Genomic DNA, 24431 nt, shown 5'->3' on the forward strand with positions numbered 1-24431 from the left:
GTCCTCTACAAGCTTTTGTAGTGGGGAGCTTCATGGCATATTTTAAGACCATAACTAGAGACATGATTGTCAGACAAGTGGGATCAAACAGAATTTCAGACGGATGGATAAAAGTTATTCAAAATTCATTTAGTGATTCATTATTAATTGAATTCTAATAAGTCACTTGACATTATGCAAATTACAGTGGCACAAAGAAAAAGTTTCCAACTCCCATCTACAATTTCAAAAGTGTAATTAGTTTCCATGAATACAGTCGTATTGGTTATCCAGTAAATATGCAACGCAACAAGGATATTAAGGCATATGAAGTTCTGCAAACTGATACTCGTGTTTTTGATTACAAATGTCTACACACAGCTGTAATTAAGTGCAATTGAATTAGATGTTCAAAGGAGGGGGGGGGGCTGTTTGGTAAACATGTAATGAAAGAAATTAAGGATCACTGAGGATAAAAAGTTTAGAGTTACAGTATAGTCTCAGCCGGGAAATCGGATAAGGGATGTCATTACCATTCAAAATCGTAGACAGTGCAAACACACGGCTCTGACGAATAGATCCTTGAATAGTCCTGGGCCAGCATGCAGCGGTTTCCTGGCCGCCGCTTCATATAGATCTGCTTCTCGCCCATCACGCAGAGCTCTCCCTGTAAACGCAAAGAAAAACATGATGTAGCTCTTCGAGAGACTGACAGAAAACTCCGGGAAAGAAAAAAGGAGAGGCAGAGAGAAAGATTTCTGCTCATGCATCAAGCCGGCGTACTGTGTTTACAGTGACAACGGGCAAACATGCATCTCTCGACAACAGATCAATGATGTTTAATATTCCTGGTACCTTGTTGTGCAGGTGCCACGTCTGATAATCTCCATCCATGCATCTCCTGCTAAAGAGGCCCTTGTAGTTGATCTTGATCAGCTGCCACTCTGACCGATGGCTGAAGTGTCCGAAGAAACTGGAAGGTGATTCACCAAAATGCTAATTCAAGTTGAGATACAGATATAAGTCATGCCATTAACGCTGCCAGATGAGATGAAAAGTTGTTGGGCGGACTTTTTCTCTGATTACAGACAATTCCTCAAGCCTGAAATGTGTTTTATTCCTGCTGGATTGTACTTGTGCGTCTCTGCTTACGTGATAATGTGATTGTCAGATTCTGGCTCCATTAAAACTCCGTCCACATACAGAGGAGCCAAGGAGAAACTGTGACGGTCCCATTTCTTTCCTTCGTCTAGACTGATCCTGCATAACAAAAACAAAAAAAAAAAAACAACAGCTGTCAGGGCATGAACATCTGTCTGTCTGCCTGCCTGCCTGTCGATCCCGCCACGTTTATCTGTAGTGGCTAAAGATATTGTTTTTCTCTTTGCATGCGACATTACACAAAAACAAGCGCGCAGGTTAAGCAGTGAAAACAAGGTACAAAGAAATATGATGAAAGATTTCAGGTCATTTAGCTCTTGCCTCTGCTGAAAAATGAAGCACCTTGAATCCACTGCAATGTGAAAAATTATCTTGACAGCGAGCTGAACAACAGAACAAATGTTCCCCGGCGCAGGTAAATTTTTAAAAAGGTGACAAAACAACAGAAAAGAGAGATACGGCTCAGGTTATAACATTAGAAACAGATCTGGGGGGTTTCAAATCACCTTTCTCGGAGCTTAATCACTTTTGACAGGGCTGTAGTGAGCGGGGACATCAAAGTAGATAGTGTTACAAAGCTCCCACAATATGGGGCACTTATGAGGGCATTCTCAGTCTCATATTTCTGCCCTGCTCTACTTTTCATTTACATAAAAGCACTCAAACCATCACATCCAACCACGAGTACAAAGCTGTAACAGACCCTTCTGTTGGAAATGATTCTGACAGTTCTGAAGCCGCAGTGGCGATACAATAATCATGCAAACTCGGCCCATCAGCATTTTCAAAACATTAAATGTAATCATACGCCGCATCAAAACCAGAGGAATGAAATTACGCTCGCAATTTTCCCCACTACGACTCTCCACAACACCTACACTTCCTACCTACAGTAATTACGACGTCGGTCACCTACTGTAAGTGTCGGATGGGCGTTGTTGCGTGTAAGACGGCCAGCATGGCGCCTCCATTGTCAAGAAACCACACGTTGTGCTCTTCATCAAAAATCTGCATTGAGAAAAAAACACACTCGCGAAAGCACACGAATACATAATGTGTTTAAGGTAAACGCGTGCGTTGCGTAGGCACAGATGGGTCTCACCTGTCTCCAGCTATTTCCTGCATCAGATGTTATAAACATCCCAAGGTTGGTGGAGGACAGCTCTGTTCCGATATTCCCTGAGCACAAAAAAAGATGAATAATTTTCACTCTGTGTGTATTTACATAGCAAAGACTCCATACCACACCTATACGCGCAATCACCTGATAAAATCGTTGGTTATTTTTGCAAAATCTGTGCGTGTCCTCACTTTCCACCAGAGGACACATTTATGAGTTACCGCAACCTAATAATCTCGCCCCAAAATGTGAGATGTGGGCGATGAAGTTTCAGTATCTGATTTCAATGACAGAAAGAGGGCACTGTGTGATTAGTTTTGTGTGTGTGTTTTTGTGGTTGCACTGCTGCAATCAAGTCTTCTGAGAAAGTCCTCTGGTGACGAGAGGAAAAAACTGCAAGTTCTCGCCACTTATGTCAGGTCTAATCTGATCACACATCAAATGCACATCCTTTACGGAGCTCTACCTGTTGCCACGATGATGCCAGGCACAGACTTTTTGCTGGTGATGGGTCCGGACGTGTAGGGATTCTCCGACATCTCCAGATGAAGATGCAGCGAGCAAAACGGCTGTCAACACAAACGGATCCCGATACGGCGCAGGTTGAAACAATATGTATCGGACAGATCTTCACAGAGGCAATTATAATTAGCTTTGCATTCACACTATTGTTCCTATTGAGAGAGAGAGAAAAAAAAACTGCTAACATTTTCAGAGACCATTTATAAAACAAAGATACTTTGTTCTTCTCATCTCCTCTGCCAGGAGAACAAAAAAAAAGAGACAGAAAATGGCTGAGAGGACACAGAGGGCATTTGAATTGTTTCATTCTAAAGCAAACAAGGCATGTAATTAAAATTCCCCAAGATGCACTGATAAAACTGGCAAAATTGATTCAAATCATTTTCACTCATCTCTCAGACTAAAGCACGCTGCAAAAAAAAAAAAAAAAAAAACATCAATAAGGCTTTTCAAACCGCCGAGGTCGGAGGGGGGTCGGGAAGCTGGCAGGAGCATAATGGTCATTTGGGTGACGCAGAGAGACGCGCTTAACCTGCTATTAACTGGACAATATACATCATCACTAAAGAACATACTGACTGGATTAGGTGGATATCACACCTGCCGAATAACAACATGACCACCATAATGTAATTCAGTGTAATCTAACATTCATTAGCTCGCCGTGACTACAGGTAGTAAATTGAAATCACGGAGGTTAATGGAAAGCCTGGACCCCTGTAACTGACAGCGATGACACTCTGCGCCTCACACCCGTAATAAGAATATTCCAGCCAAGCATCTCCTCGGCCATTTAGGAGACTAAAAAGGCGAGCTGATGCCGAGGCTGGCACCTGAACCCCCCCTCCCTGCGCAAATATGGCTCCAAATCAAAGAACATCGCGGCCGATGAGGTTGAAACATTTGATGAATGATATATGTCATAAGCTTCATTTCGCATGAATACGAGCATTGATTCTCTGCTGCCCAAAGGGCTCGAGCCTCACCAGGATGCAGTGAAGGTTATTTCCAGCCACATCGGTGGCGGGAGCTGGCAGCAGGGCCCACGTCTGACCCTTGTTGTATGTGATGAAACTCTTGATGTGATTGTCCACCAGTTTGTTGGCGAGGTACATGCCGTTTATTCCCTCCACCTACGGAAGGAAAACGGCAAAAAAAAAAAAAAATAACACATCGATCGTCTTTCAAGATGTTTCAGTAATGATGCAGCAGAGGCTAAAAGGATTTGTCAATTAATTGAGCAACAGAAAATGAACCAATAATAACCGATTGATTGTCAGAGCAGTGGTGGAATATATATTCAGACCGTTTGCTTACGGAGAACATTCGCTGTATTGACGGTAAATGTAGTCAATCAAGGCAATAAAATCCTGTGCATGCCATATTGACCGCTGCCGAGTCTGTTCTCATTCTGACACCAGTCAAGTAATTGGTGTTTGAGAAGAACTACAAGATATTTCAGCCTGGATTTTGCCTCTGGGGTTGTTCAGCGGCTCATAAACAAAACTTGTTCTCTTGCTTGTAAACTAGCTAAATTCCCAGCAGCTGAAATGGACAGCCGGGGATGTTGTGGACAAGGGCCGCAATGCATCTTGGTACACATAGGCACTGAGGAATTTACTGCTTCAGAACTACATTTACCATCAAGTCTGATTGGACATCAGGTACTTTTTCCCCGTCAAAGGGCCACTGTGAAAGATAAGGGCTGCAAGCACTTAAAGACCTAACGTTTTTGTTAATCAGATCTTACAAGAACACCGATCTTCCACAATCTCCCTTTTTCACGATATCCATGACTTCAAACGCAATTAAACATCTTATGTTTTCCTCAGTTACCACAAGAATCCATTCTAGATGAGATTTCACACATAAAACCAAAGAATAAAGGAGTCATCTCCAGATTATATGACATAATCTCAGCTAATAATTGGTCTTCTTTTCATATAATTAAGTCTAAAAGGACTTAGAGGTTGAATTCCCTGAGGATGATTGGAAGTCTATTTTAAAATTAAAATATTTCTAAGATCCTTCCTGATTTAGATCCTAACAGTAACACATAGAATTTCTAATGGACCTTCTGGACTCGTCTGTCCTCGTACTGGCCCTCTGCTTTCCAGACATTTACATAAGCATTTGGGAAACCATTTGAACCCTCCCACCTAACAGCAGTCTCCGCTGTCATCTTCATCCAAACAACAGGATAATTTAGAGGCTTTTTTCTTCTTTTGTAGCTAGACGCCTAATTTTGTTAAAGTGGAAACAAGAATCACCACCATTACATCTTTAGTGGATCAGAGAAAAATAAATTATACTCTTGGAGGCTCGACTGGCCTTTTTTTTATCTCATGTCGTCAAGATAAACTGTGTTCTCTCTCGTAGCACAAGGGTCTAAACTCTCCTGTTGAACGCTCCATCGGTGGAGGTATATGAGCTATATGTCGTGCAGAAAGTACTGATATATTTATAGTGAAGAGAGGATACAACACCATGTTCTGCCTGCAGGAGGGGCACCCCAGAGGGCACTTTATCACAATTTAGAGTGGGCACTTTTGCAGAGTCTTTCAAACATGGGGCCACCAGGGGGGTCTTATTTACTTGTTTATCTTTTTATTTTCTTTGTCCAATGTCTGCATTTTACTTTAATTATTCACTTTTATCTTGACTATTTTGACTTGCAATACTCTCTCTGAAAAAGATGCCTTTTCCTTTGTCTGAAACAGCACTGGTGAGGCCATGTTTCTGTGCACAACTTTGTATCACAAGCAAAAGCAATAAATAACCTCTGTGGAAATTCTGTGTCCTGCTGGAAGCCGCTAGTTGGTTTATGTTCGCAGACTCCATTTCTAAACTAATATTAGCTGCTGTTGCTCTCTGTTAGCAGAGCGGCGAGAAGCTCTGACACGAGGAACTCGAGACGGGCCGACACCAAAAATCCAACGCGAGTTCTTCACAAAGAAACCCAAAGCTCAGCAGCATCAAACACCTTAAACAAATCACTTAAAGGGAAGGTCTCATTTTTCATGTCATGTTACAATCTGCTCACATGTGACCTATAAAAAACATGTAAACAAATTGTGACACAGAGCGCCTGTCAGCAGAATCAGCAACATCACAATATATGAATGTCTGTTTGAAGTGAAAGTCGTGCATTTAAAATGTCATTTAAAGCAACATTATGCAACTTCTGTTGCAGCTTCAAAATCATGTTGATGCTACAGCGTCTATGTAGTGTTACGTACATGTTTACTTCAACATACAAGATTTAAACACGTAAAACTGATATGACGTGATGAGTTTTCTTTGTCGTCTGTGCCTACAAATTAGCAAATCATCATCTAATCTGACAAATTGTTACAGACCTGGGATTAGTATCTATGACAATGGTGTCGTACTTACAAACCGTGGCAGGGCACCAAATCACACAAACATGCCAATTTCTACATAATGTTCCTTTAATACCAATGTAACAATGCTCCACGTTTCATTCACATTATATGTTTTAGTGAAATCTCAATCTGAAAAGTTTCTTGTGAGACTTCTAGCTGAAATATGTGTGTATTAGTTTGTGGGGGAGAAGAAAGTCAAGGTATAGACTCACATTAAATGGAAGAAAAGAAAACTGGACTTCCATCACTGCGCTGCTGCTGCTGCTACCAGCATCTTAAAAGTGATTTCCTGCTTTTCACTGTTTTCTATTATTACAGAATGAATGTCTTTACACCGTTGGTCAGACAAAGAACCAATTTGAATATGACCACCTCAGGCTCTGAAAGCCATTTTTTTGGCAACTCCTGCCGCCATTGTGTGAAACACCCGGAAGGGGAATTAGTAGAGCTGTGACAGCAGCCGGCCATGAAGGAGACAAACTACGCACCTTGTAGAAGTCAACCAGTAGGTTACCAGCAGGTCCTCTGCTGGTCCTCAGGTTCTCTAATGAGAGGGTAAAGTAGACGCCGGGGGAGTCTGAGATATAAAGGCTGTAAGTGTTGTTCTGATTCCACTCCTGGACTGCAGCAAACACCTGCTTCTCATCCGTACTGATGATATGCATGTCCTGTAGGAAGGTGTGAGTTATAGACAGAGGTGAGACTGACAGGCGCGGGTGAGAAGAAGCTTTTGAATAAAATGTGACATTTCTTCGCAGAAGAAAACACAGTTGTGCGACTTTCATCCGACCAAGAAAAGGAAACAATATCCACGTTTGCCTGAGATAATACATCTTTTGTTATTTGACAGCTATTGTCTTACCTTTGGGAGACAATATTTGGGTAATTCCATCTGCCTGAAGGATTCTCTCATGTAGGAGACGAAGTAGCTGGCTCGTCCTGACTTGGTTACCTTTGCAATCAAGTCAAAGAAGCTTTGTCACCGTTTAAACAGAACACATATACATATTTCAGTGTCTCTTCACCTAACATCTCACTTTTTTTACTACGTTTTAGGTCAGCGTCTCTCTAATTTGTGCAATTTCCCAAAGAAAACAACCAAAAGGCGGGAGGCGGCCGCGAGAGAGTTTGCAAACAGCCACAAATGCAACTCTGTTGAGAAAGGAGGACGTGAAGCCGCAGCATCTCCTGAAGGACGAGTATTAATTCACAATGCATGACTGACTTGATAAAACACTTGCACTTTCACTCTGCCTTTTTTCGCAGCGTCGAAAAGCAGACTTAAAATTACAAGCACAACAGATATTATTATCATTATCTCTATTAGTCTGAAGCTAAGAGGACTGAAAATTGTGTTGGCTTTATCTACAGAGTGTGTCTTGAAGATCTTAATGCACTACCACTTTCCCACCCACTTACAGGCAGGGCAACACTACTTGATTGCTTATTTTCTAATCAACTAGAAGGATGGCGTTTGTCCCCTAACACACTACATTAGGGCTCTAATGGAATAATCTATCGAAAATCAATGAGCTGCTTTTTCCCAGGCCACATTTTTGAGGATGTTGCACTTGGCTGTTCCTCCTCTCCCATGAGACTTTGGAGGTGTTGAAGACTGCTTATTTCGTTGTAGCCCAATCGATAACCTCATTACTCTTTGTCAAGTTAAATCCAAATGCCCCGAGCAATGAAAGTCACGAGAAAGTCATCTGTGCCACCGTGGCGGCTCGGTGCAGACACTCTGTGTCCAGTTATTTTCGCCAGCATCTTCCTCATGTCTGCCTCGGCGGTCAATCTCATCTCAGCTAAATGCAATTTGGGGCATTTTATTGAATCACCATTTCTGCATCACGCTGTGATTTTTTATTTATTTTTTCATACATTGTCATTCTTGCGTCGCAGCCGTTCCAATCGAGACTGTGGATTAAGTGTGTTGAAAGTAAAACTGGGTCACCGCTAAAGTGTTGCTGCTGCAACATCATATCATATCAAAAGATTAAATCTGTGGATAAATAAATTAAAAAAGCAAACATTTAGAGGCGTTTATTAAAAAAAGAGAGAGCAGCGAGTGCAGAATGATTCACTACAAACACGGAGCCTCAGAAAAGTACTCTAATTTGATTTCTGTGTTCCTGAAACTTCGTGGGAGTCCAACAAGGATGACCAAATGTTTCAAGGCTGACCAGCAGAGAGAAAATTACTTAGCTGAGGATGGAAATCAATGACAGTGGAGGGCATTTGAAAATTAAATTTCTGATAATGACCCTGACTGCTGCTGTCTAATTGGAGTCAAAGTCAGAGTGAATGGTAATAAGGACACCGACCTGTCTATTCAGAGTGCTCTCTGCTAGCAATCACATTTGTCAGACACGGCGAGTGTCCGTGCGAACACTGAACATGCCTTGACATGAACGAGACAAAACATAATCAAAACACACATCGGGCTGGTGGGGAACAGGTGTGTGTTGGGGAAAGTCATTACGTAGGTTTTGATGGAAAGGGAGACCAAAATAAAAAAAAAAACCCAAAAAGCCCAAGAAAAATCAAAGCTCATAGACACGGGAGCCTTCACATGAAAAGATGAAGACATTACGATGAGCTTAATAGAGAGAAAAAAGTAATCTGTTACTACGCAAACCTGTGTGAAGACATATTCATCCTGCACAACCAGTGAGTTGGTGTCTACATGTCCGGGAAAGAGGTACTGCCTGTCGGCTTCGGTGCATCGTGGGGCTCTGCACTTCACGTACTGGGCGCCTGGAGGGAGGCGAAAGGAAATCAATCAGAAGTAAATTACAACCATTTACCTTCAAACAGTACTTTGTATGCGCTGGAGCTGCTATACAGTACGGACACGCTAAACACACAATTTTCTGAAACGGCTTCAAGCTCAGCTAACTGTATAAATAATGAAGGAAATATTCAGCCTGCCCTTTGCAATCCAAATTAGCTAAGAGACTAGACTAGTTCAGGAGAAGCTCTTGTAGTGTGTCACACTGCTAAAAAAGTTCAGGATGTTTTTGTTTGAGACGAGAGGAGTTTGCATGCTAATTCAGACTTTCCTCACCGCAGGAGCGATATGAGTATCTTTACAGATGCAGGGAAACCCTGTAATTGGTTGACAGAATATCCCGTGCTGCTTAGAAGGAGGGGAAGGGAGGTTTGTGTATGAGACACAGGGGAAAGATTTAGAAGAAGAAACATCCATCAACCCAGCAAAAGTGTGCGTTTTTGTCAGGAGACACACAGTCTGCTTTACTAGACTCCAGGGACCAATCTGATGAGCAGATCGGGTCTCATCTTCCCCTTGACCTCGCTCTAAATGAGAGGCAAAGGGTCCTGTGGGTCTTGCAACCACGGTGGACTGGAGAGTGCAGCACTCACGGCCTTTCGCGATGCGCGTCTCAATGTGGACCACATCAGATTCTCTGTCCAGCCCCATTACCGCCCTTGAAAAGAGCAGGAGGAGGAGGAGAAGAAGATATAGAGAGCAGCAGAAAGATTGGAAAGAAAAGGGGAAGATGAGGAAGAGATAAGAGGGGGAGAGAGGGAGAGAGGGAGGGCAGGTTGAGTATCACAGCAGTGGATGGACAACCTGAATGTTCGAGAGCCGCAGCAGGATGTTTTTATCTTAATCAGTCAGTGTAGAATCTGCGCCACCAGCGGCAATAAATCTCAATTCAGCAACGAATCAACAGAGGATACAACAGGAGGGAGGGGTGACGAAGCATCAGCCAGTCACATAAATATCTAACCAAAGGAAACGAACGCAGTTATGAAATTGCGGGTGGCTCCAACACCATTTTGAAAAATAACTATTTGACATAATGTGCATGAAGGCACGGTTTTCAAGAGCAAGTAATGTTTTGTCTCGGGTGCCACGATGCATGCTGAGCTTTTCTTATTTATCAAACGTCTCGCTGCTCATGCATGTGGAGAGGACGTCCTCCAACCAATGTCCTTTTCTATACCGGCTAAAGGAAAAAAACAACTATGGGGTTTGACAAATACCATGACAAACAGGGATAAACGGGCTCAACATCAATATTCACTGCCTTGTGCCCGGGCAGTGGAGATTACTAAATGACAGCGACAACAAAAGCAGCATGTCATGTTTGTGCTATGGAAAAAGAAGCAATATGCCTTCAGGTCTACGTGACGCGACTGAGATCAGCTCTGCTCTCGAACTGCCGTGTGAGAGATCCATCTTTGACTGGTGGTCACTGGATCCTTCTGACAGCACAGGGGTCATGAACACTATCATTATGCAAATTACAATCAATCAAAACAGTTCAGAAATAGGAGCCGCATAATCATACCAGTAGAATCTGCCTGGCATCACGTTGTCGTGAACGAGCTGCCATTTCCTCCCGAAGTCCATTGAACTGTACAGCTGCAAGACAAAATTAGGCCGATCTTCATCACACTTAAAGATTTAGGGAGGAAGATGTTGTTAGTGAGCAGCACAGAGATCATGACATCACATGCAAACTACATTTAAAGGGCAACTCCACCAGTTTTACATGTTAAAGTGTGTTTAGAGTTTATTCCACACATTCTTCCTCATTTTCAAAATCTTGCCTAATTTTACCCACAATGCAACTCGGCCACTGACTGACATCACTTTAGGCAAAAAGCTTTGTTTAACTTTTTTCAGATTTGAACTCCCCAAGAACTGCAAACACAGTTTAAAGTGTAGAATTGGAGGAGTTACCCTTTAAAAACAGGTTATGGGTTAGGGCTGCACAATCAGTAGAAATATTATCAACATCGCAAAATCCAAATCAGAGAAGAAGATTTTTTTTTTTTATATATAAAATGTGAGACAAAACCGCGTCTAGTCTGATCTACAAATCTTGCTCACCAGAAAGCTAAAATAAATGTTGTGTGATTAAAATACAATCAAACCTTGTGAATAAAGATGCATATGTGATTTTGTACATCCGTAGTGTTTTGAAATAAATGAATGCATTATAATCATGAAACCATCAGGGCTCAGTATCAAGCTTCAGTACTTGTACAGTGCCTGTTGTGCCAAGAACTAACAGTGCTGGTGATTGGCTGTCTCCAGGCATGAAGGAAGAACACTAGGTTATGCCCAGAGACGGGGGCTCACAACTTGTTTGTGTAATTTAATATTTCTTTAAAACAGATTTCTTAAAGCGGTATCAGTAAAAAAAACAAACAAAAAAAACACACACACACACACAGAGCTGAAATAAATCACAGTAATTGTAGGATCAAAATCTGTAATCATTACTAATAGATCAGCCCTATTTTACATGTAGCATCTTTTAGTATATCATCTAATTTCCACTCAAAAAGTTCATTGACTCAGAAGTTACCTTGCTCTCATCACTGTAAGCCAGTATCCAGTTCTCCTTTGCCGGGTGGAAGAGCAGGCTCAGGATGTTGAAGTTAATGGGATGCTTCTCGAAGCTTGCCCCTTCATCTGAACTGATGAGAACAGCCCCCTTACCAGCTGGCACCTCTGGGTAGCTAAGCATCATTATCTTAAGTACAGCAGGCCAGACGAGGGATATGGCATTGGAGGAGGGGCAGAGACAGAGATACAGTCATTTGGCAGCAATTGAAAAAAGGTATAATTTGATGTTGAGCTCGTGGGAGATCAGACAGAGTGATAAAAGCAACAGAGACGCTGACCTTCTGTTTGTTGGTAGGACACACATACAGGTAACTTAAAACTGTCCTTGAGCCCACTTTGTCGTTGAGTTTGGTGTAGGTGCTTCCGTAATCGCTGGATCTGGACACAAATAACAAACATGTCGGATGTTCGATGCACAAAATTTCCATTAAACGTATATTTTTTTTAAAGCACCATACTGGCAGTTTAGCATGTTTTACCCCATTAACTGCAAATCAGGTATTCTTTAGTTGACCGCGTCTCCACAGAGCATCATATGTTTTCAGATTGATTTCCAACCGTCCGGGCAGCCTGTTGATTTATGGAATGAGAACGAACTCGCAGAGAGAAACTAGCTTCATGCTAATGTGTTTATTTTTGTTTTTCTTGTAAAAAATGACTCTCTCTCTTTTTTTTTTTTGGCAGTCTTGCATATAAATGTGCTACACCCAAAAAAAAAAAGTGTGCTGTCATTACTCCAGCGGTTGTCTAATGTAGGTGCTTAAATTATAAATACGACCAAATGTGGAGGGAAAAAAATACTTGGAAAATCACTTATGAGAAGCATTTGCTCTTTATTCAACCAACATGTTTCAGCACATGGTGCGCTGAATAAAAAGCCCTTTTCAAGTAGTCCGTTAGTGTTGCAGAGATGTTTGTACAGAAATGTGCTGTAAACAGACGGCTGTTTTGAGGAGCCCCGTGGAGCCTTTGACCAGTGGCGAGACGTTTTGATGAGATTTTGTTTGTATCTTTCACTCAACTAGCATCGCTGCTGCTTCCAATGGAATGTAGCTATAGCTTCCTCAAACAGTCATTACATGTCTATAGTTTAAGTCACATGTTTATTTCATATGTGATATTAATAGGGAAGTATTTGCTTACTTAGAAGATGTAACAAAAATCTAAGGAAAAAAAAGTCAAGCTAAACTTATTAGATTGAAAAATGGAAATAGCTAATGTTAAAGCTAGTTACTGTAGAGTCTGTTATCACGTATCAATATGCATTTAAAGCTAACTCTGCCACCTCCAGTAGGATGTTGTACAGTACAAAATGGCACTAATATGAGTTTGTGGCAAAAAAAATGCCAACTTGTTTACAGGTCAAACATAAAACGAAAGAATAGATACTCCACTATACATGGGAAAGTGGAGGAATATCAGCTTTAAATCACAAATCAAAACCAAAAAAATCATTGCTTTTCTTTTATAGCCCCAAACCGTAGTTACCTACATAGTTACCTTAACGTAAACATACAAATATTTAACTTGAATCATGTGAGTTTTATGAATGTAGCTAAACCACCAGCAGGTTACTGCACTGCTGGTTTAATTACATACAATTTACATTTAGGGCATTTAGCAGATGCTTTTGTCCAAAGCGACTTACAGTAATTTATACATACATTCATACACTGATTGCTTTGCAAGGTGCTGACCAGCACATCAGGAGGAATGTGGGGTTCAGTATCTTGCCAAGACACTCAGATTGGTAAACTGCACATTCCCTCAGAAATATGGAGATTGTTTAAGCCAGAGGCAATGGTCTGTTCTTAAAGTCGCTGGTAGTTTGTTGAGCCCGACTGATACTTGACTTTTGGGTCTAATTAGGGAGTGAAAGTTTCTGATATTGTTATATTGGTTAATATACGGCATACACAGCAATACCAATATATCTGTGACAGGCTGGTAATATCTGGCAACCGATTGATCAGTCAGATGCGAGTCACATGGTTGGTTAGCAACACAAACTGTCAAATAATAACAAGATGATCAGGTAAAATATCATGAAATACAGAGCTGATGGTGTTAACTGGTGAAGGTGGAGCCGCAGTCAAACCAAATAAATACCTTAAAAAAAAATTGACCATCAAATGAGAGTGAGGCTACTTGTTTATTCCTCTGATCACCAATTAGTGGCAGTAACGCAGCGAGAAATGCAGCCATGCACCAGGAAAATACAGGAAGTGAAAGAAAGCTCACCAATGTAAAGAGATTTGATAATACAGGTTATTAAAGCTTTGCGAATGTTATATGGAGGAAGGGAACTCGCCGCATAATTGTGTTTATAACAAATCTCCACGGGGCACCTTTAGCACACTGTAACAGCCTGTTCTCAGAAAAGTGTGTTGTCATTGTTTTGTAATGTATTAGTGCGCGGGGGATAATCTGAAAAAACTCCACCTCGGTACTGCATTAAAGAAAGCTCTAATAAAAAGAGCACAGCAATCAAAATTTGACAACAAAGAGGAAAATATGGATATCAAGAGAAGCATAATGCAAGCTTTCTGCATTAAAAGCGTTGACATATTCATTAGGGCCTTTATTTCCTACTCGCAGCTACAGTAACGTTCAGCAGTAATGTAGCTTTGACAGGCACATTATGCAGACTAAACATTCACTTTTTACACGTCAAGCCGCAGTCTTTGTAAGCTGAATTTCATGCAACACTGACATGTAATGAAACCACAGCGGCTGCCTGCGAGGTAGGAAATCAATTTATGAACTTCAGGTGCACTTCGGAATATGGTCAGCGGGAAGGTGAAGTGCGTACAGTAAAGGCAATTTGCAGAGAAAAGGCTGAAACACCCGACACAAGCATCGTCCTCGAGCATAACAAGTTCCTGAGTGATGCACATTGTAATGTTGCAGGACGTAGTGAGTCATTACCCTCCTTTCATGCTGCTGGATGTTGGTGCATTGAGGACATTGAAGAAGGTACATCTTGGTGAAATCCTCTTTCATACAGGTTTTTTTTGTTTTATCCTTTTTTTTTCTCTTTCATTGTCTTTCAATCAGCTGTCCTTTCAGCAGTGCAAGCTCAACTGAGGCACTCTGTTGCTATAGTGCCTCAAATTAGCAACACAACAGTGATAATACAAGTTCAAGTGAGATATGCTATAAAAAAAACAAAAAACAAATGAGATCACATCGCCCAGGTGGAGTAAGACATTAAGGTGTAACATGGGAAACGTACTTGCTATTCACAGGACTGCCTGTTCCCTTTTAGTCCACGCATGCCATGACAAGAAGGCTAGATGTGTTTGTCATCCCAATCTTCATATTTCTCCTTCGCCACAAACAGCCAATCCACGCTCTCAGTTCTACCTGAGTGCCTCCGAATGTAATTTCACTGCATAATTGGATAGATACCCGGCGTCTGCCATCATTGTCTGTGCATTAATCTGAATCGTCCCATTTGCTGTTGACATTGTTTTCAAAGACTTACCCCTAAACACATTCGTGTTTGTGCTCAAGTACTCCCTTTTCAGTCGGCATATCTGTCTTTGACTGTGGCTGTGGAAGAAAGCCTCTTAAATGATGTAATTACGAAGTGAGGTTTCTTTAGCGGAGAAGGCGGCCGTCTCGCAACACAAAGGGACTTGATGCGTGTTTAGATGGGGCTCTGCGAGTCGTCCATTGATCTGCACGTTGCGCTTTGCCACCAACAGTGGCCGGGAGCTGTAGTCATAAATCAGTTATTGTGTTATCACAGAAATCATTTTCTCCTGTTTCTTTTCATAACATTCAAATCTCTGCTTTTCTAATACTCCTACTAAAAGCCTTCGTGCGCCCCCTGAGGTACACTCTAATTTACTCGTGGTGCCATTGTTAAGCAGACACCTTGATGATGGAAGACCTCCTGTACACAATATGGGATTTCAAAACGTGTCAAGTCGGGTGTAAATCTTAGCGGCGCCTCTGGTGAAACAGATATTAATTTGAAACTCTGTGCTCGGCGGACTGATGGTCTCTTTTTCATGTGTATTTCAGAATGAAATGAGTTCTCTGCAGGCTATGGGCGAGGTGAGAAAAAAAGGCATATCACAGGCTGGATTGGGCTCAACGGTATAATCCTTAATGAATTCCATTCTTATTTATGACCTGACAGGGCACTGTAACTCACCCCTCAACACTGACTGAATGGAATTACTACAGCTATACAGTAGCAATTGCATGTCAATTGCCTCTGAAACAAAAGGTTACGGATGACGATCAATCAAAAACTCCATCAGGAAGTTTCTAGGTCAGAGGAAAAGAGCCACAGATCCAAACAAAGAAACTCTTGGATAAGTCTTCCGGTTTATCTTTCTTTAAAAAAAAAAATATTGCCTTTCAAAAAGGTTTTTTCGCCGATGATGGACAGGAGATAGGTTGGGCCATTTTTCAGGAACACTGCTCCGCTCTCAGCTGTGTTATTTATGGGACTGCAGTAAGCAAAGAGGAGGATGCTTCATTCTCAACTACCTCACAATGCTTTATTAAAACATACTTTATATTGGCTTCCACTGTAACTTGATTGTTCATATCCGCGCACGGCAGAACACTATAAATCATACTCGTGTGTACTGCACTCTCTATGAATATATTAGTCTTATTGTTTTTTAGGGCCGTGCTTTTGCATTTTTATAAAATTCCTTGCAATGATGCCGTAACCTTCCCGGTTAGACGGCGGAGGAAAAATAGCAGCGATTAAAAAAAAACGAACTCACCTCCAGAGTGAGCTCTCAGTAACAACCCCCAGGCTGACGTCGTACAGCTTAGTCAGGATCAGGATCACCTGTAACAGCAACAGACGTATGTAATTACATGCCAACGTCTGCACTAAAAAGCCTTTGCATAAGTGCTTCACCAGCATATATTACCTGTCTACTCGTAATGAATGAATACAACATGTCTGCTACATCCCTTTACTAATAAATATCAACCTCATACAGTATGTTATCCCCGTGACAAGGGATCCTCATGTTGTCAAGAGATGTCAGTCTGCTTGTGGCAGAAAGAAAAAAAAACAAAAAAAAAACATGCAGGGCTGTCAGGAATCGTGTCTGTATCTCATGTGGAATGATACCTACATGACAGCAAAATCTGAACATAATTGTTCACTGAACAATGAAAAGAAATGGAGTCAGTGGCTGCAGCCTCCCTCATTCCCCCCATTTCCTTTTTGTGTCTTTCTCGTTACCTTGAAAATAGTGAAATCGCTTAGCTGGAAAGAAAAAAAGCACCTGAAATGGTGACGGTGGATGGTGTGTCACTTATTTTACTCATTGGAAGACGTCCAGTTCCAGTTTGGGCTAAATGCTTTTGCGTGATCTCTGAGGATGGTCGGACAATGTGTTTCTGGGTAAACAAAAATGTAGCCCATAAAAGCCTGCCAAGGCACAGAGGGCAGAGTGAAATGGTGTGCAAACGAATTATTGTCACTCCAATGGCATTATAAATGACTTCCCATGGGGATGCTCATAACTCAGGATGGAAAGGGGGGGTGTGCGTGGAGGGTTTAGGGCAGGGCGCGGAGGGAAGGGGAAGGAATTGTAGATAATAACAATCAAGGAGCGGAAACATGGCATAATATGAGGAATATTTTAAAAAGCCTGAAAGATAGGTCAAAAGCTCAATTACAGTCAGTTTAAACACATTAACCTCGTGGGACCCACGGAACGAGTCATTAAACCGAGAAAAGCCACACAAGACTGGCTAGAACAAAGACATGCCTCTAAGTCTGCTTTGAAAATGTTAAAAAACCAATTGACCCACAATTTAGCCATCAAATGGCCACTGTGCATGGCTGGGACTATCTGCGTTACAGGTTAATTAACCAATCACACAGAGAGATAAGCATTTGCATAACTAAATGCACCATGTCTGCAAGGTCCAACGCTGGAGTCTGAATCAATTTGGAGCACAGACTTAGTTAAATGGCTGTGATGTTCAGCCTAATTGCCTGCTTTGAAAAATAGATACGGGAGAAAAACTCTGCCAAACTGTTGATCGTTTGTCTCTTCGGTTCTCTTTCGCTATCAACAATGGCTCCGTGTCATGGGACGTTATAAATACTACGAGGTAAATTGAATCTGGGATTGATTTTTATCTGTGTCAAAACTAGAAGGCAGCGTGTTCTCCCAACCAAAGGGATTCAAATATCCAGCCTGGCAAATTAATTGAGTGAACATCGAATAAATGTTCACAGATTTAAGGGTTTCAATCGCTCGCACCGTCTTGCACATGGATTCCAATCTAATCAAATGTTCGCCAATTCAGTTGAGGATGTAAAACAGCGTCTAAAAATAACCCCAAAATGACAAAACTTGATCGCACGAAAGCCTCTCAGGACCCACGCGGTAATTGCCATTAGCAGCCATGTCTTAACTGTTGTCAGCGTGTTTGTGCGGTTGGCTCATTAACAAAAGCTGACCCGCTGAATTGGGTCATTGAATTTCTACCTGAGGGACCCACAGACTAGTGAGGCAGATGACTGTTTGGATGATTTGTCCCTAAGTGGATGCATCAAGAGTACATCACTGAAGTCTGTGTGTTCCCACGTCTTCAACATTATTGATAGGCTGTGCATCTGTGGCTCCGTTCAATTCCAGGGAGCGGCTGCTATACATGCAAACGGCGAGACGGACAGGGGCGACACGTGACGCGCACAGCAGAACTCAACAAATGAAGGCGCATTAGACACATTTTTAAGAGTTCGTGATGTAGCCTTGCACTTATGTAAATACCGGGAACAAACAAACACAAAATGGCTTCCAGAATTATTTTGAGCCTTCTAGGTAAATACAATTTTCCATGCATATCATCGCTCACTTGCATACATGAAATTAAGTAAGGACCCTGGAAGGCCCAAAGCAGTGCATTTATTCATGTTTATGTTTTATTGATGTGAGCAAAGAGAGCTTTGCCCGGGGAAAGTCAACCAATCATTTTTCAGATTGGCTCTCACCCTCCGAGGAGTTGGGTTTAGTCATCCTTTTATCCTAACATTCTATTCTTGTCGCTTTCTTTCCCAGCTCTGCCTTTCCCTTTTTGCTGTTTCTTTTCCTTTTTGGCTTTTTCCCCCTTTCATTCGTTCATCTTTTCAGTCTGTCTTTATCGTTTTGTTGGTTTTTTTTCCCCCCTTCTATAAACAGGCTCTCCAGGTACTTCCTTCTGCTGTCCCCTGCAAAATATTAAAGAAAAAAAAAATGCATTTGTAATAAGAGTCACTGATTAGCATGCAAAAGATTTGGACTCAAAAGGTGATACAGCCATGATGTCACTCTGATATACTGCACCAGTGTCTTATCCACACTCTGATGTATACACTCCGCTTGCACAGGCGTTCAAGCATGCAGCGTATGCATGTACGGCACAATCTCAGACACAGACCGTTGGACCAAATCAAATCTTTAGAAATTCCATATCAATCTTTTTTCTTTTTTTTTTTTCTTTCCAAGCTAAAGCGCTCAGATTGCTCAAATTTTTTGAGTGCTTCAGTGGGACGTGAGAGGCATCTCAACACCACGATGGTGGGCAGAAGATTCTCTACACGCTTCGCAATTTAGATGTGAATCATCTCTGTGTACTGTACTGCAATATGGCTATTAATAAAATGAAATGCATCAGTTTTTGCTGTGCTTTCTAACACCGCGCTCCACACGGAAACCTGTTGCTTATTTATCCCAGAGTAAAGCAGCATTAAGGCTGCACCCCTCCAACATTATTCGCGTCTAATTGGGTAGTCGAGGGGAAAAAAAAGACGGGGATCCTCGTTCTAAACATCACACCTGCAGACTGTTGTTTCTTTCCTTCAGGAGTAACATAACATGAGGAGAAGGAACAAGAGATGTTGGGTATACAGTCACTTTCATGTAGATCTGCTACTGTTTTTGAACCTAACCGGAGGGTGCAGCTGAACATCTAAATTAATTTCCAAGGGACCCCCAAAGTTGATAACAGTGAATGATGCACGGCTCTTTGTAATAACATGGTTAATGGCTCATGCTCTTGGAAGAACTGACGCATATCTGGGTTTTTTTTGTACCTTTAGCATCCTGCGAGAAGTTCAGCGCTACCATGATGCAAATTTACATCCTCATGAATACACATAAGGCTCTTGCCTATTGTACTGTAGGGTAAACGCAGCCATACACAGAGACATCTCCCGAGAGTCAACCTTGTCTATTTACCAACTACAACATCAAAATGCCTGAAAAACTCGCCGCAAATGTGTCAACACTGATTAAATCAGTTCTCAAATATGAGCTCGCACACAAGACGATTCTTTACACAAGTGTGCTCCTTCTTTTTTCCCCATCAGCTGTCTGAAGGTCGGTTTTCATGGCCTTATCAGATTTTGTAAACAGAGTAAAAACGTTGGCGTTGAATTAATTAAGTGACTTGAGTTAAACACAATCTGACATGCTTCGATGGTCTTTTATTAACATTTACAGTAGCTGCATACTTTTTGTCTCATAATTTTGTCATTTAGAATAATAGAAATAAAAACAACAACAACAACAACAGTAATAACAACAACAACCTTATTTTACCAGAAAGTGTCTCAAAGACTTTAAAGGAACGTGTTTGTTTATTCTTTTTTCCCTTGGTTGTATTTGTGTTTTTGTATGTTGTCCTAATGTTCATGCTTCTGCAAAACTGTGTTCTTGATACATTCATGCTGATGAAACCTTTAAATCTAATTGAACTGTTCGCAAGCAGGCCAAGTTTAATTTTACACTGCGCCCCCTAATTAAGTTTAGTGGCTATAATTAATATCTTTATGATAACTATATATCACACGACAATGACAACATGAAAAGGTTAGCTGCTAATGATGAACTCTCAGAGAAGTAAAACCAAAATCAGCAGCTTCCCCTCGACTTTATGCAGAAGGAGAAAGTTTCAGCTCATCGTGTTACTTTTATTTTTAATGTTTTGGTTCCCATCTCACCGCCCTCATATGATTTCTGGACGCAGCAGCTGAGTATACGCTGCTTACTCTGAACCAATCCAGGCCAAGACGTAGTCAGCAACTAGCTGGTGAACAAAGGAGCCTTTCACAACCAGATATTTTAAAGAAGTTAGCAGAGACAGAGAAGAGCTAAAAGAGAGCTAATATTTAATTCATGTTAACCAAGTGAATGCTAATGTTGCTGCATAACTGCTGAATGTGTAATTAAGCAGCTGTTTGCTCAAAAGTCTGCCATTTAAAATGTTGCTTTTGATTTCTCTGGAGTGAAAATTTCTTCCTCGTGAACTTGTTTTTCTTGACAACCATTCATGATAACGAGCTGCCATGTTCATGATGTTCATTCAGACCAAGTATGTGATATTTATACGTATGAACATGATAATAAAGTGTTTTCTGGTTCTTACAGATTTATGTAAAGCAAGTGAAATATTTCCAGTTCTGAAGTACATAATAAATATGCAGCGGAGACGATGAGGCTTCAGCTACTCGCTATCTGCATATCATATAGAGGGGACTCTTGGCCTCGGTGGAGTCCTGCGCCCTCAGAGTGCCCTTCTAGCTTGCATGTGTGCCAAAAATGTACACTCTCAAGACGACCAAACATCTGTATCAACATCAGCCTCACACGTCAGACTGTAACACAGGGATGCAGGATAATGATATGAAATAGATCAAATGTGAAGAAAGCAATCAAAGAAAACAGATCAAAAGACAGAAATGTAAAATCGACTGAATAACAGCCGTCTGTCTACTCGAGCCGCACAGTTAATCAAAATATGATTAAAATCACAGAAGCCACAATTTCTCTCTGATAAAGGTAAAATAAGTTACAAAACAGCGTTATGATAAAGGTGCTGTAGCGCTGTAGTTGCATCTAAACCACACAGAAAGATGGTTGAGAGCAAACGCGATTGGTGCTTTGAATAAGAAGCAGGAGAAGAAGAAGAGGTGGTTTGGAAGAGGAAGCGGGGTGAAAACGTAGAAAACATTGTGAAGAGCCAAGTCTACCAAATAATGCAGATCCACGGAGCCCCCCCTAATGCATCCTGGCCACAAAGTGACACCAAAAGCTGGCATATCAGTGAGACAAGGGCAGGCTGGGACACCACTGTTCACCTGACTACACTTTCACTGGCCTGTTCGTGCGAATGCAATTCTGGAGACACAAAAATAAAAACCTGTTTCATTTGGTGTTGAGCTCATTACATCCTCGACTTCATTAAGGGAAGGAAGACAAGAAGCCAAGGGCAAGAAAGAGTCACTCGAGTAATTTGACAAACATTGTTCTCTTTAAGTCAACTAGCTAATTAATGCCCGAGATTTCCTCCACACAACGAAATCATTTCAGGTCGGCTGTAGACTATCACTTTTAAATTTCACTTTCTTGGGATCTGAGGGACAGAGATCATCAGCCAAGCAAGAGAAAAAAAGATTGTCTTGCGTCCTTTGTTGAGCCAAGTATAATTTGGAAAAAAGAAAAAAAACAAAACCGCTCCAGCGAAGATGTGGAAATCAAAATGAGCTTTTAACTTGAGTGTCAAAACACATCCAACACTGCAGACGTGAATCGCGAAGCTCCTTTTTGTTTTCCTCATAAAGATTAAAGATTAATATATTCATGCATCCATTAGAAATTATCTGATGCAAACACCTGCGGAGAAAAGAAATACAGTATTGGTTTGCACATTTGCATAAATATCTTTAAGGCTCGACAGCAGCGAGGGGCAAAATCAAGAAGTGGGCGGAGGGCTGAAAACACAACATCTTGATTATGGCTCTGTGAGGACGTCGCCTAAGTAGAGCACTTAGCCGAGGAGACAAACTGCTTTTAAGAGAAATGGCGCGGTCGAAAAGAGGCCTTACTCTGTCCTCATCTTATCTGTGGCCCAAATTGATTGTTTGTACTTTTGTGGGTGAAAACATACTCCGGGGATGCTGCTTTCATCAACTAAACCTCGGCGAAATCTCCCTTGTGCATTAGTCTGCTGTCTGTATGTTTGCTTATCCTCCCGACTCCGGAGCTTTGGTCATATAGCCCTGATGCATTGCTCTTCAGAGGTCTCAGCAATCAATTCAGTCCATTATGGAGGGGGAAATTAATGAAATGGTCCGACTAGGAAAAGGGCTCCACTCCAAATAGAGCTCTATTGTGAGGAGGTTTTGTGGCCATGTTATGTCTCTCTGCTGCTACCAACGGTGCACAATAAACCGTACTGTTTGCCATTAGTGGGGGGAAAAAAGATTGCTTCATTTCTTTTAAGAAAGCTTGGGGTAAAAAAAGTCAATGAAATATGTTTAATGGACTGGGAATGGGAACATACACCGCGCTCGGTCCATATTTTCCCCCTCTGTGTTTTGGTGTCACGGCAGAATGCACCGCGGTTCGCACTAAAAGGTGAAAAAACAAAGAACGCAGCATTCAAGGACAAATTTGATGGAAGTCATTTCAATCTTTTGACACATTCGACAAACTTTTAGTCACATCCCGTGCAATTTTGAAATTAATTTGATGCATTGGAAGCAGTGTGGAGAGCCAAAAATTCAGCATTAGCATTTTACTCTAAGAGGCGTATTTGTTCCGTGCCACCCTCGTTCGCTCATGTTTAGTGTTCAGAGGTTGAAGGTACAGCAGCATGACTACTTTTACTTTTTGCGTGTAATCCTCTTTTCCACCGAGCCATGGAATACTACAGAGATTGGAAAATTCACGTGGGGGGAAATATGATAATGTATCAGCAGGTTTTTGATAGGTTTGAACACTAGTTAGTGTTTTTTTGGAGAACGTTGAGCAGGAACAGTGTTCAGACTTTTCCTCCGGTCTCCTCTGTTCCTTCAGAGCTTTGGCTTTCTGCTAATGGCTTGCATTCTGCCCAAGGGGGTCTGAGATGGAGCCAAAGGCGTTAGTGGGTCCAAATTGAGACTTTGGAAGAGAAAAACCCTCCACCTAAAATTACCCACTTGACTGCCAGAAGTGCTGTGAGCCTCGGTGATCACGAGATACGCGTGTCACACATAGCCCCAATTTGCAATTTTCCCACATCGCGTATTTGCTATTCGGCATAATGTGTAGAGGAGGAGACTGGCTACACACTAGGGTCAAGTCAAGTTTAGGTTGAAATGACGTTTCCACTGTAAAGCATGCCTACTTTGTCTTGCAAACTTGGACACTTGAGTGAGTCCCAAAACCTGGAAATAAATTCCGATTTATGCAGGTTTTTTTAATGGGTTTTTATCTAAATGCCTAAAATACAGTCTGTAGTTAACACAAGTTTAAAATACTTAAATGTTTTGTTCTTCAACATAGAGACGATCAGTTAATATCCCATGTTTGATTCTTAAAGAGAGTACGCGCCTTTAAAGTAGACCTATTATGTTTTTTTCGTTTTTTTTTCCCCTTTCAGGTAAAAGTCTGCATCAACAGAAGCTCCTCTCTCCCACTGAAAACACTGCTCCTGAAACGCCTCGGCAGTAGTCCCACCTTTAATTCTCGGACTATCTAACATTACCCTTCGCCACCATGTCACGTATTTGCATAATTTATGCCTAGTGGCTCTTTTAGAATGTACGAGTTGATTTAACACAGCTGCTCTGTTGTTGTTAGTAGTGCTGGCTCAGGCATTTGTTAACTAACCAATCAGAGGAGACCTGGTAATAGGGACGGAGGGCCTTAAAGAGACGCACAGTGTTCAGACAGAGGGGGAACACTGTGCTGCTTCACTGGACAGTATGATATAATCATACGAATGCTTAAGCATGTGAGCCTATTCTAGAAGTAACCAAATATTAAATTCTTCTCATCAGGATTTCCAGATTTGATGATTTTCCGACTGGTCTATTAGAAATAGTTGTGACTACTTTCTGTATCATGCATGTGGT

At 41.5% G+C, this 24431-nt stretch overlaps 1 protein-coding gene across 2 annotated transcripts in view; it reads right to left on the minus strand.

Annotated features, from left to right (window-relative positions):
- Positions 1-24431, minus strand: part of sorcs3b (sortilin related VPS10 domain containing receptor 3b) — a 50676-nt gene that overhangs the window by 15892 nt on the left and 10353 nt on the right. For both annotated transcript variants that reach the window (XM_037124592.1, XM_037124593.1), the window contains exons 2-16: positions 16306-16373; positions 11833-11932; positions 11514-11681; positions 10488-10561; positions 9553-9617; positions 8807-8925; positions 7031-7120; positions 6657-6836; positions 3769-3915; positions 2727-2829; positions 2243-2319; positions 2057-2148; positions 1132-1239; positions 835-952; positions 513-646 (exon numbers count right to left, since the gene is read on the minus strand). In XM_037124592.1, the coding sequence (XP_036980487.1) occupies positions 513-646; positions 835-952; positions 1132-1239; positions 2057-2148; positions 2243-2319; positions 2727-2829; positions 3769-3915; positions 6657-6836; positions 7031-7120; positions 8807-8925; positions 9553-9617; positions 10488-10561; positions 11514-11681; positions 11833-11932; positions 16306-16373 (1643 nt within the window). The remainder of the gene's footprint in view (positions 1-512; positions 647-834; positions 953-1131; positions 1240-2056; positions 2149-2242; positions 2320-2726; positions 2830-3768; positions 3916-6656; positions 6837-7030; positions 7121-8806; positions 8926-9552; positions 9618-10487; positions 10562-11513; positions 11682-11832; positions 11933-16305; positions 16374-24431) is intronic.

The sequence above is a fragment of the Acanthopagrus latus genome, chromosome 15 (assembly GCF_904848185.1).
Source record: "Acanthopagrus latus isolate v.2019 chromosome 15, fAcaLat1.1, whole genome shotgun sequence".
Taxonomy (NCBI): Eukaryota; Metazoa; Chordata; class Actinopteri; order Spariformes; family Sparidae; genus Acanthopagrus; species Acanthopagrus latus.